Consider the following 13,303-nt stretch of genomic DNA (forward strand, 5'->3'; position numbering starts at 1 on the left):
GAATAATCTTAATATTATATAATAGTATAAAATAGAGTAAGACTTTGAGATATGAAGCTCTGAGAAATCACTGACTTAAGAAAATAATATTTTGAATTAGTAGTAGTCATAGAATTTCAGTTCTAATAAATAAGATCAGACTGAATACAGTAATAAGTCTTCTCAGAGACTTCAGCTTTAAAATGAGTATAAACAATAATAAAGAGTAGATTTATTTAAATATAAAATTATTTAGAAATAGAATAAAGTCAGTTATACTATTTAAAAATATCTGTAGATTTTAATTACTTTATCTTAACTGACTGAATAAGTTTTATAATCAAAGCATCTTTATATACTGAAAAGAGATAAGTTAAAAATACTGTATAATCTTTTAATAAATTAAGAAAATTATTAAATATCTTCTTATAAACTCTTATAGTTCTTATAATAGTGTTCTCATTTTCAAAAATAGTACTCAACTGCTGAAAACATATTCTATATATAGAAAGTATATTAATAACAGATATTTAAAATAATAAATTATTTACAGTACTAAAAATACTTTTAATCTTATTATTATAAATCTTTTAAACAGTATTTGAAATAAGATATAATATTATTTACTTCTGAAGCTTATTATTATTATCTATTATATCAGATATATTAATAATTTCTTACAGTATTAACAGTCTTATAAAATTATATATAATCTAAGTTAGATCAGTTTCTGAAATATTAAAGAAAATAATCATAGCAGTAGTAGTTATAGCAGTTATGAAATTATTATACTCAATTATCTCATCTTATACAGTCTTCTTAAAGTTCATATTATTATAGATTATAATAACTTAAGAATCTTTGACAAGCTGCTGAAGTTTAATCTAATAGTAAGAATTAATTAAATAATTGACTCAGAAGTTAATAGAAGTTTAAAGAATATATCAGAAAATAATAGATATTATCAGAGATTATTAGAAGTTTGAGATATTAAATAGAAATATTAATAAGTTAAGAATATTAAGTTATATCTTCTCTTATTTAATAATTTTTATTATTAATCTATTTCTTATTATATAGCTGTGATAGAGTTCAAAGTTAGAAATAATTTCTATTACTTATTATTTTACTTCTGAGCTATGAAAATATATAGAGAGAATAGAGCTAAAGAAGTTTGAGTTTTTTAAGAAATAAAAGTGATATATAATACTTATAATAATAAACAGCTATTTAATAGCTATTATTTTATCTGAGTCTCATTTATAACTCTTTCAATTAATATATTTATTTTTTAGAATAGAAGTAAGTAGATTAAATCAAATTGATATATTAATCTGAATAATCTTAAAAGTAGTCTGAAAGTTAATAATATTCAGATCAGAATTATGATTAAATTTTATAAAGAAAAAAGTATTAATAAGATATTTCAGCTTCTATTTAAGTAAGATAATATAACATTGATTATCATTGAATATCTCTACTTTAAAAAGTGTTGAATATAGTATATTTCACTGCTTTATAGAAGTACTGTATTATTAATAAGTTAAAATATTAAAACTCTGAATTTAAGTCTCTATAAAGATCTTCATTTCTTAACTGTTTTACTGTAATATTCTGATAATATAAGATAATTTTAACTGTCTTTTCTATCAGTTATAAGATATTATAGACAGATATTATAAGTCATAGTAATTTAATTATAAATAAGCTCACAGAGTATCAGTATCAGTATCAGTAATCTTGAATTCTGAAGAAGTATTAATAGATTCAAGCTCTGTTAAGTCACTGTCTAATATATTATATTTATTATCTATATTATTAAGAGACTGTAGTGATTGTAGAGAGAATTCATCTTTAAGTGATAAAGAATATTAACTGAAGTATATCTAATATTAAGTATCTTGAGATTCAAAAGATATACTGTCTTTTATCAATAATTGTAATATAATAAGAAGAGATAGTAAGTTATAAAATAGCAGAGATAATAGTAGAATGACTGAGAATTTAAAAAATATTGATTTAGTAATAATTAGATAGATATTTAGAATAGATACATGATTCTGAAGTCAATTAAATATTTTATATAAGTGAAGTTGATTTTTATATATAATAAAACTGTTTCTTCTCAGACTCTCTATAAGATATTAGATTGCAAGCATGTGTGAAGTCTCTTATTAGTCCAGAAGTTAGCAGGACTTGGCAGAAGTCTAAAGGAGTTTAGTTGATCACGCTAATCCGAAAATATTGAGAAGAGAGGCTGAGCATGCTGAGATAAGTTATTTAGGTAGACTCGGAGTGATGCACGTGACGGAGCGCCAAGCATTTCCGCCGAGCCAACGAAACAAGGAACAGCGAAGCGGCCGAGGAAGCTTGGACGGCAATACGTAGTTATTATATCTTTATTTTATCCCAAGCCGGCCAGCTCAACTGCCAACTTCTCCACACCTCCACCTCCACCTCCTCGATATCATTCTGCCACGCCCGTCGATACTGAGATAGCGCGTATCACTAGAGCAGCTTGCGCCGCGTGTTGTTCGTGTTGTCCAGAGTGTGGAGTGTGACTTGTGACACCCCCAGAATGACCCTGTCTGGGCCGGTGGTTGACGGGTTCTTGGTTGTATGGCAGCTATCGGTAATCCTCACGCGCGCATCCTTCTACATTTACCTACGCCGGGATATATTTATATATGTACACATACATAGCTCATATTTCTGTTCTAACTATTTGAATATCCAGAGACACCTTGGGTAGATTCTATGTCCCCAACTACCTACCCACACGACGATGGCGCCCTGGCAGTTCCAGCGGCTGCCAGTACCGCAGTCCCGCCCACAGTCGCTGCCTTCTCCCCCACCACTATTTCCGGATCATCCCTAACTTCGAGGCAGCGTTCTACGATAATAGTCCACAGGAAATCACCTCTTCTTGTCGCAACTCCTCCGCCTGTCACCCGTGCACTTGCCTACTCCCATCCCTTCCTACTCCCGCTAAATCGACTGGTGGGTTTGCTTTCATGGACGAGTGGGGATCCCTGGGAGAGCTTCCTTTTGGTTGCTGGTTTCTGGGCCACGGTTCTATACGGAGATATTATCCTGCTCTGGGCGGGCCCTATTCTGGTTGTGCTGGGATTAATTCTGGCTATGTATTCGCGGCGATATTCTCCGCTATCATCAACCGGCCTTACTGGAGAAAAACATGGAGGGCATGGGGAAGGGGATGGTGCCTCCAAGCACCATAAGAGCTTGGATGAAATTGTAGAGACTCTAAGGACATTCACGACAAGATGCAATATCCTGCTTGAACCTTTGCTCGAACTGACTGACTTTCTTTCCACCCAGCGGACAGCTACCTCTGCAACAACTAGACCAGCGTTGATATCTTTGACAATGCGAATAGTTCTAGTAACCCCTATCTGGATCCTACTAACTTTACCGCCCTTCTGCCTCATCACTCCCCGTCGTGTTATACTTTCAGTAGGCACAGTCATCATCACATGGCATTCTAAGCCAGCACGCATATCTCGTGTCATACTCTGGCGCTCATTAACTGTCCGGCGTCTATGCTCCATTATTACAGGCCTCCAATTTTATTCCAACCCTTATCCAAGCGACAAAGGATCGAACGCTGCATCAAAGTCTTCCCTTCTCTCGTTAAACCCTTTCCGCCGCAAATCTGACAAGAACAATTCAGCAGCTAATATTTCAATGAAAAAACGGCGAGCCGATTCATCTGGTGTCCGTTTCACTTTTATCCTCTATGAAAACCAGCGGCGTTGGTTGGGCATTGGTTGGACCTACTCGCTCTTCGCATATGAGCGTGCTGCATGGACTGATGAGCATCTCAACCCTGTTCCTCAAAAGGATGAATTCGAACTACCTGAAGTGGAAAGTGGAAATGCGAGATGGAGATGGGTACCTGGAAGCGAATGGCGGATCGATAACAACCCGTCCGATGTTCCAAACAAAAAGTCCTCGAAATCCGCGCAAGGTACCGGTGGGAATGGTGCCGGTGATGATGAGGGCTGGATATACTACGATAACAAGGTAAGAAACTATTTAGTAATTACCTATCCTCTTATACAGCGACGGGTTTTAATCCATCGGTTCTTCATGCTGGAAGAAGTTAATATCCTTTGCATCGTTACTAAACCCTTGAGCAATAGTGGAACGATGGCCGCCGTGGCCAAGACGGTTGGGGCAGGTATACAAGACGCCGGAAATGGTGCCGGGATGCAGAGCTCGTGGAAATATCTCCCAGTTCTGAGATTACGCCTCCACCCTCCCCTACTCTAGAAAAAGGACCATCACCCTCTCCATCGCAACAAAACAAGCCTAAGGACGACGATATCACCTCAGAAACAGGAATTAAAAACTGCCCACCATGTGACTCCGGCAAGGCCCGCAAACGGCGTTGGTTCGGTAGCAGTGAGCTATCAAGGGCCTTAGCCTCTTCACCAGGCTCAGCCTCCAGTTTACAAAATAGCGAATCAAGCTCAGCCATACCTGCCACGGCCACAGGCACGGGTGCAAGTACAAACGCAAGCGCTGGCACACCCACGACGAACCTCGCATCATCGTCGTGTGGTAATATCCCCAACGTTCGTGCCACCTCCACCTCCAACTCCTACAGCAACTCCCACTCCCATTACGCGAACAGTTTTGACAATGCTGGTGGCACTGGCAGTAGTAGCAGTAGGAACAGTTTGACCTCCCGAAGACGTGGCAGGCCCGGTCCTAGCAGTCTGATCGGAGTCGATACCGACGGCGAGAGCCTTAGCCGGAGCATCCGCGGCCAAGAAATTGAAGAGGCTGAGAATGTTGTAGATCGCTTTGGGAATCGGCCTGGTGGGGCCGCTGAGAGGGCGGAAAGGGGGTGGGGCTTGGGTGATGATGCCCACATGGGGCTAAGCTGAAGACGAAAAGCAGATAAGAAGAAGAGAAGATATTATATGTTGGTTGCTTCTAGGCACCATCCCCTTTATTAACCCCCCCTCCCCCAGAATTTCCTTTTCCTATTTTCCCCCTAAGCGTTTCCCTACATGGCAGCATCTTCTTTTATCAAAGGCGAAACGGAGCGGACTGGCAGACCGGAGGTCAAAATGGAAACAATTGAAGCATGGTTGGGAAGTATGGCGTCACTGTCTATGCATGTTTCGAGATGATGAGCGAACTTTTCTCTACCTTCATCTTTTACCTTTTTATCCTTTTGTGTTTTCTTTTAACTTTACGACTAGGCTGGGACACGTTATGTTTTTTTTAATGAACATTTCTATGGGTGAATGGAGTACCTGCTTTATATATACTTTTCAATGTGATGTGTCTTTATGTATCACTTTCAGATTGGCAGATAGTTTCACATATTGTATTACACAGAAAGATATTTCCCAGGATTCATCAGAGATGCTACAGGGAGGAACAAACACATACCATCCAGCAGTTATAATACAATCAATATTAGCTAGCTATAGTTATACTTATACGACCTCCAATGTAACTATTTATGAGTAGAAAGGCGATCTCAGCACAACGAATTGAGAGATTAAACACAATAGCGTATAGAAAAAACCCAAAGGATCGAAGCACAGAAGAAGGAAAATCCAGTATATAAATAAATAAACCGCGAAACCGAGTGAATCCTGTACCTAAATCGAACGATAAGAAAGGGGAGCGGGGATTTTTTTTTATATCTCACCCTCAAATCCCAACCCCATTTATCCCCAAACTCACAACGTAATCTCCTCACACATCCTATCCACGTCCTCCCCCTCAACCGCATCCACCCGATCCCTCACCACCATCTCAACCGCCTCATCAATCTCATCCTCCCCACCCAACAAATCCAACCAACCCCTCGTATCATCCCGCGCCAACAACCGATCCGCCACAAGAGCCACGTCCTCCCGACTCACATTCGCCGGCACGCCTCCTTCCAAGACAACCTCCGTCGGCTTCCCCAAGTCCACCTTCCACGTCGCAGGCGCATCCATCAACGGGCCGGGCCGCAGTAATATCGCCTGGAACCGCTTCTTCCCCGCCCCGCCGCCCGCGCTCTCCGCTTCATCATCCATCACAGCGCGCTTGCGCGCCATGACGGTGAAGTACTCGTCAGCGGCCAGCTTGGCGTGGTAGTAATCGGGCAGCACGTCGTGATTGATGTGCTCGAAGCGCTCCCAGGTTTCCGGCGAGAGCCAGGGAGGCTGCTTGCGGCGGCTGCCGATGTGGGAGATTAGGAGGAATTTGGTGATGGAGGGGTTTGTGAAGGTTGCGGTGATGAAGTGTTTGGCTGCGTCGCGGTCGATGGTGTAGGTGCGGAGGGGTCCGCCTTTGCCGCCGGCGCCTGTGAGGGGTTTTGTTTTGCGGTTAGTTGGGTGGATGGATGGATGTATATGTGTGTACATAGGGGGAAGGGGAATGGTTATTTTTTATATTTTTATTTATTTATTTATTTATTTATTTTTTTTTGGAAATATTCAGGGGAATATGAACAATGAAACAGTATATATAACATACCGGCCGCCCAAATCACATAATCCGGCTTCGCGCGGTCCACGATCGCCTTCGCATCATCGGCACTCTTCACATCGTCGAGACTGGAGACCAGCACTTCGACCTTGCCCTTCTTATTCCGACCCAGTTTCAAAATGTCGTTGGTATGGTCTGGGTTGCGGATTACGCTGACTACGTCCCAGGAGCGGTTGAGGAGGAGAGGGGTTAGGAAGCGGGCTATCTTGCCGTGCCCGCCGAGGACTAGGACGCGGGGATTCGACATATTGGATTCTTAGACTCTCTGGGGTGTGCTGCTGAGAACGGGAGTATTATGGAGGCGAGGGGAGGATCAAAAGTGGGTTTCTTTTTTAGGATCGAATCGCAGGCGCAGATTGTATAAGAGATCCCTAGCAGGTTTATAGGTATGATAAGATAAGTTAAAGGTAGGACTGATGGGCCAAGATCTTCTTATTTTGCAGTTTACGGGAAATATCTGGGGAATATACAGTGATATAATTTATATAGATAAGTTAAGAGTCATGTTATAATTATTTATTTATATATAATAGTTAAGAGATGCAAATTCAAGGCCAAATCGGCCAGCGACGGCCGGCGGGAAATCTAGATCGGGCGGGTTAGGGCTATGGCGTCATAGCCGGCGCTGTAACCAACGAGAAACCGCGGCCGAGGCAGCCGACAAGCGGGGGGAAGAGAGGGAGAGAATGTCATGGAAATATGAGACACTGGATTTTTATATTCGGTTTTCTGAGATGTATTCGTTCTTGTGTGTAGATGGTTATATCGATTGTTAAGTTACCTGTGGAAAAATGAGAAATGGCTGTGGGGGATACCGGGAATGAGATTTGATGATTCATTCAACTCCTCAATAATTAATCATCCGCATATGCGCGATCTAGTTTATAGGTAACGTTAGCTTCCGTTTCGATGAGCGTCGGTTCCTGAATAAGATTCTGACATATCCTCATCATGCTGATATATCACGCAAGAGCAAGTAATCGATTGGGGTGTGGGAAGTTTGAAGTGCTTTAGTGTCACCAAATGAGCTGCTGCTCGAGGTATAGTTATTATTTCTCATTTGGTATAGGGGGTGCATGTGTCCGCGGTTTAGATGTTCCTGTCATTCGTGTATCTCTCTCATCGGTTTATGTGTATAGAGTTGGAGTGTCGCAACGGGCCTGAATATCATAGGGAAATAGTATTCAACAGGGCTCAAGGCTGTAGATATTAGTTGAGCGATCCCATGCGCGCCTATTTTCCAGATAAACAGCGCTTCAATTTGGTTTCTCAGTTATTTTCCGGTTTCTACATTTTCACCTCTACTTTCTCTGTTTCTTCCTCCTCTTTATTCCATTTTTCGTCCTGTTTACCCCGAATGTGTAGATCAAGTTGGGAACACACAGGTATTGTGTGTTCTGCCATTTTGCTGGGGAATGAAATACAAGAGTATTTTTCCTGGTAGTGGGGTACATGTACAATGAACAGGTAGTGGACAATATCTATCCGCTGATATTGTACGGAGTACCCTGCCTAACACAAGTGAAACTCCAGGCATAATGAAATTGCATACATAGCCTGTGATGTTCATTAATCAATTGCCTTCTCCAAATCTTGAGGCCTTGCTGTAGTGCTGTAGATTGTAAGATTTGAAGGAATAAGACAAGGTGAAATAAATGTATGTGAAGATAACAAAAGATGTTATGCAACATCAGAAGAGGGAAAGGAAGAAAGAGAAGATTTCACACTTGTCAATAGCAGTGACTCTGCATGAATGCAATGCCATGCACACCTGAAGACAATTCATTTCATTTCATACTGAGTGAGCAATTGAGCAATCAAGCAACATGCGGCGCTATACCACATAGTATCGTATCCCCATCTCAAAACAGCCTTGTTGACAGATTATTGGACTTGCAGTGGATTAATGATTCCTCTACATCTCAGGTCCCTTTTTGTAGACTCCTTTCAAATTCATGAAAGCTGCTATCAGCTGAATCAGTTTTATTTTGAGCTGGCTTGAAATTTTGATCCCTGTTCTGGCGAATTTTTCATCCTTCAGCCACGCAGCAGTAAGGAAAAGAGTGGGAGATAGCTCCCCGAGACTTTTCTGCCGTACCTTTGAGGGAACGGCAAATATTTCAACGAATATAGTCATTTAGTCGTGCGGGGAAGAATTCATTTTAGTATCATAGCATTATTTTTTCTTCAGCTGGTGGTTTCAATTATTATTATTTATTAACTATTGTATTGTAAGCAGGCAAAATTCTCTCCCCCCTCTGCACTGCTCCAAATGATAGTCATAATAATAGCAATCAAAAAAAGGAAAAGCTGAGACTAGGCATGCCCCAAGCAGATGGATAAAAAAAACAAGGAAAAATATGTTCGAGGAAGGCAAAACGCGAACTCGACATGACACCATGATGAGATATGATGCATGCATGGGTGCCAGTTCATGCGTTCATGCTGTCTCCTGCAGGCTTTCGAGCTTGGCCTTTTATTTTTTATTTTTGCTTGGACTATCACTGGCCTGCAGTATAGACTAGTCTGCTCATATTAAATATTCTTTCGCTGTGATGAAAATGGTATGCACCTACATGTAGCACAGCTTTGAATGTCACCATCATCACCTCTGGCAATCGGAAGGAAGGAATACGAGGGCGAGATTTGTTTGGATTTTGTCAAGGTCTTTTTTGGATGACTAGCATGCATCAACGTCGGCTAAAGGCTAGCTTGTTATCCGGCAGGCTTTCTGGAAGTTCAGTTCCAAGGCTAATCTGATCGGATCCGTGGCGACGACGGGAAGGAAAAGCTCTTTCACGAGCAAAGGTGTCAATGCTGCCTGCTTTCCTCTGCTTTCATAAAATAATAATTATTAGTTATTATGGAAAGAATGGGGAGCGATGATCCATCATTTGGTTTGCCCGGGAGGTAAGCAAACATTCATCGAAAAGCAGGAACTCAACAAGTCATCATTAATCAATGGACGAAGGACTCTCTTTCTTATCTCGAACGAGACCAGCCAGCCAGTCTGCCAGTGCCAAGCGAGAAAAAAGGCGAAGACCAGGGCCTAGAACAAAGTCTCCAGCCAATTCTGAAGGTTGACACTGGGGGCCCCTGGATGCTGTAACCGCGCCTTGTTAATGGAGTAGGCTGGCACCGCCGCACCACGGCCCTTTTTTTCGTTTTCAGTGGTCGATTTGCGTCGTGTTGTGGAAATTTTCTCCGGAAAAATGAAAACATCTCCGTTTTCACCCAGGTAAAAAAGGCCGACTTTTTTTGAGATCATGCTATCCAAGATTTGTGACTTTTTTTTTTTTTTTTTGCTTCGACCACCCTTGTAACTTACTCTGTAAACAGGCGTGGGTCGAAAACTGGGGGGTGTGGAGCAGAATAAGGCCGCTTTTTCACCACTGGCTGTGCCTGTCCCCCTCTGGTGCGGTGTGGAGGAGCTGACCACCACCGGCTTTAGAGCTAGATAGGCACATGTAGGTGAGATCTTTATCGTGATTTGTACGTTTTGCGTTTCGTCATTATGATCAGGGGGCGAATATTGAGGTGAAGGGGAGGGAAGGTAAGAACTTAAGCAGTCGCCGGCTTGGCTGGTCTGATCTTTTTTGCCTCTGTCCTGAAAATGTTTTGTGGCCTTAGAAAGATAGAAACGCGCCGTAACTATATAAAACGACCATAAAAGAAGGAAATAATTCTAATGATAGGTTAGTGTGTAAATTACAAAAAAGAAAAAAAAAAAAAAAAGGCCATTTGAGTTTCCGTACCTGAAACTAACCCCGGTTATCCAGCGAATACCGCACATTAGCGCAGTTGCTAAACGGCCCGCCTCTCTGGTACCTCCGGCGCTAGTCATTGGCCTTACACTGCAGTACAGCGTACATACTTCCGTACATTGCTAGGCCAGGGGAATCGGAACGCATTCGAACGAACGGAAAACCTTCTTGGTTTCTTCTCCACCGAAAAGATGAGGTGATGAACTGCGAAAATCTCATCCAGGGTAGGGTCCAAGGGATAATAAAATTCAGTTGAGAGGAAACATTTACTCAGTCGATGGCAGAGTCAAGGGCACGGAAAAATTTGTCACATCAGGGGATGTTGTGGGACCCTTTCCCCGTCCATTTTACCCTTTGCTGCGTGGAAACATGTATTAAGGCTATGATTAGTAATTCAGGGCGAAAATCTCGCAGGAATAGATATATTATTGAAGGGTATTTTTCGAACAAAGAATCCACTGAGCCGATTCTCTTGGTTGAAGCCACGAGCGACTGGGCTGCAGAAGTCCTGACTGAAACGTGGCGGCTATCTGAATAAATAGTTTATATGATAGTTAAATGAAACTTCCTCGAGTATCCGCTGCTCGCATAATTTGCATGTTTCAACTTTTGCTGGACTGGAAACATTTGGACCGAAATTCATTGGTTACATTGCAGCTGGTGTAAACCGCGAACTTCCTCCGTTCGCACATATGGATGGATGAAATAAGAGAGATATTGTAAATGTCAGCGCTGGATGCTGCTTGGGGCTTTTGAGAAGAACAAACAAGGCTTTCGTGGGTTTATCTCGTCGCATGATAATAATAGTAAATAGGTTCCAGGATATCCATTTTCCCCCTTAACCACTCAATTGACGAGATGTTTCTTTTTGTTTCGAGTATTGCAGACTTCTTCCAGTTCAACTATCTCAAATCTTGCCCCAAGCCCCGAGTCCCAATGCTGGGGTCCGTCCTTGTAACTGTGTGGAGGATGTTGATCTATATTTGATAGTCAAGGTATAGGGTGGAAATACTGATGGAAAACCTGACCGCCGTGCCCGGGTTTCATGGGAATTCAGGAAATAATATCTATCCTGTGCAATAGGATTCGGATTCATAATCACATACTCCGTACGGAGTAGGTAACTAATAGAGCCGCAAGAAAACAGCGGGGTATTTCGGCTGGTAGCGATCGTATTGCAGCCGCCAGATCATATGCTGCCAGTTTCCTTGCGTGCTGTTATTAGCCTCGAAACGGGGAGAGCAAGCCGTCAGCCCTTTCCACCGTGAATGTCCTTCTTGAATCTTGATTGAACAACAACGGTTTCGCTGTGGAAACTTTGAACGTTTAGCGGTATCTTTCTCGACGGCGTGAAATCGAGTACTTGACCATGATTGTATTGGTCCGTATCCAATATTACACTGGCGTGTGCGGTGGGCTGCAGTAGCCCGGCATCTGGCGGGTAGCAGAACAATGAGAACGGTTTATGTACGCCAGTCCGGCGTGCAGATGGCCCCTGACGGGTCAAATCTTTAGGGACTCATGATGTTCTCCTTCTGGCGGTTTCTCTGAAAATATCTGGTTGATATTGCGTGTACTCCGTACTGTTGTCCACGGGTGTCCGTCCTGCAGTGCTCCCACGCGCCCCCCTCATCCTTATTATCATAATAATAATACTAATAACAACAACAACAACGCGTCGAATATGGCCACCCACCTGTGACGGTGCCTGAAGGTTATCTAAAAGATTTGCTGCTTTTTATCCCTTGATCAATCTGCATTTGATTGGCTGTTATTTAATGGGCTAACTAATCCCAAATAGGCCACATTCTCCCAGAATCTTTCATGAAACAGCGTAATAATGTAATAATAATTGTATGTTCAATGATTTTCAAATGAGGATAGCAACTCAACCCTATCTAATCAATATTTCTGTATCACCTTAGATTATAGAGAAATCAATTATCTTTTGATTGAACTAATTGTTAATTTCATATTCCTATTTTATTTTATTTTATGAAGTACATATCAGATGAAACAGATCAAGATAAGATTATATTTTTTTAAAGATACGAGTCAAACAATACATACCATACCATGTCCCATATATGAGATGGTATGTAAATTACAGAGAGAATGAAATATGATCAGTTTCAATTAACATTTTTCAATATTATTAATTTTTTCAATATATCAATTATACATTTCTATTCTTCTTCTCTTTAGCTATAACCTAAGGTCATACACAAATCTTAAAAATGTATGATTGTTGAGAAATTGAAGCTCAAACTTGTTGTACATACAACGTAAAATCAAAGATTCTGTAAAAATAAGAACTCTTTTTCCACCAGATACGAACCATTCTTATGATTAGGCTCTGGCGAGGTTTGCTCTGAGCAGTGAGCAGTTGAGCAGTGAGCAGTGAGCAGTGAGCAGTGAGCAGTGAGCATTTGACACTTCCTTGCTGGATTTGCTGGATTTGCTGGATTTGCTGGCTGCTTCCAACAGAGTAGAACACAGGGTCTGAGCCTTGCTGAAATCTAGTAGTAATAAGTTATCTCTAATCATCGTTTGTGCCTGGCCATTATTGTCCGGGAATCTCCTGGCGCGGCCGCTAATCTTGCCCCTGAACAAACGGCGGTAAATAATTCACACCCCATGTGGGGAACAAGAGTGTTGGAAATTTCTTCTTCCAGCCGTCTGAAGCCGGAGCAGAGAAGACTCGTCCAAAAAAATAAGGGCCACAACAGAAGACCGAGGCGTCAACTAGGCTGGCCCGTCAGGCAGTGATCGAGGGCGCTATTTTCTTTCCCGAATCGCTGGAAAAACTCATGGGTACCTAGGTAGGTAGGTAGGTAGCAAGCGATCGAATTTGAGAGCGCGATCCAAAGTGGCCGGCAAAGCCTCCATGGTCAAATTGCACTCCTGATTGGGACGACGGAGAGACGTTTTTGTAACAAGTCTGCTGCATCCTGTCCGGTCCATCCTTCATCCTGTTCGTTGTCGTTTTTCCATCATCCTCTTCAGCCGCCGCTCTCCCTTTACTAAACACCCGACGA

General features: G+C 41.8%; 3 protein-coding genes across 4 annotated transcripts; 1 reads left to right on the plus strand and 2 right to left on the minus strand.

The window, feature by feature from the left end:
- The first annotated feature begins 2,329 nt into the window (after positions 1-2,329).
- On the plus strand, positions 2,330-5,501 carry BDBG_07063. 2 transcript variants are annotated; one of them, XM_031722921.1, is made up of 4 exons: positions 2,377-2,611; positions 2,717-4,023; positions 4,143-4,577; positions 4,664-5,489. In XM_031722921.1, exons 1-4 carry the CDS (start codon positions 2,599-2,601, stop codon positions 4,664-4,666), a joined length of 1,758 nt encoding a protein of 585 aa, XP_031579953.1. In that variant the 5' UTR covers positions 2,377-2,598; the 3' UTR covers positions 4,667-5,489. The 2 variants fall into 2 exon arrangements, with proteins under 2 accessions (XP_002622552.2, XP_031579953.1); XM_002622506.2 differs by having other exon boundaries at positions 2,330-2,611; positions 4,143-5,501.
- BDBG_07064 (NAD dependent epimerase/dehydratase) lies at positions 5,409-7,783 on the minus strand. Its single transcript, XM_002622507.2, has 2 exons — positions 6,490-7,783; positions 5,409-6,316 (listed from the first exon to the last, which is right to left on the minus strand). The coding sequence occupies exons 1-2, from the start codon at positions 6,746-6,748 to the stop codon at positions 5,703-5,705; spliced, it is 873 nt and encodes a 290-aa protein (XP_002622553.1). The 5' UTR covers positions 6,749-7,783; the 3' UTR covers positions 5,409-5,702.
- Positions 7,784-9,550: 1,767 nt separating this feature from the next.
- Positions 9,551-10,385, minus strand: BDBG_07065 (uncharacterized protein; the record flags this gene model as incomplete). Its single annotated transcript, XM_031722922.1, has 3 exons — positions 9,551-9,787; positions 9,830-10,152; positions 10,376-10,385. The coding sequence occupies 3 exons, from the start codon at positions 10,383-10,385 to the stop codon at positions 9,551-9,553; spliced, it is 570 nt and encodes a 189-aa protein (XP_031579954.1).
- Positions 10,386-13,303: the final 2,918 nt, after the last annotated feature.

Source organism: Blastomyces gilchristii (assembly GCF_000003855.2).
Source record: "Blastomyces gilchristii SLH14081 genomic scaffold supercont1.17, whole genome shotgun sequence".
Taxonomy (NCBI): domain Eukaryota; kingdom Fungi; phylum Ascomycota; class Eurotiomycetes; order Onygenales; family Ajellomycetaceae; genus Blastomyces; species Blastomyces gilchristii.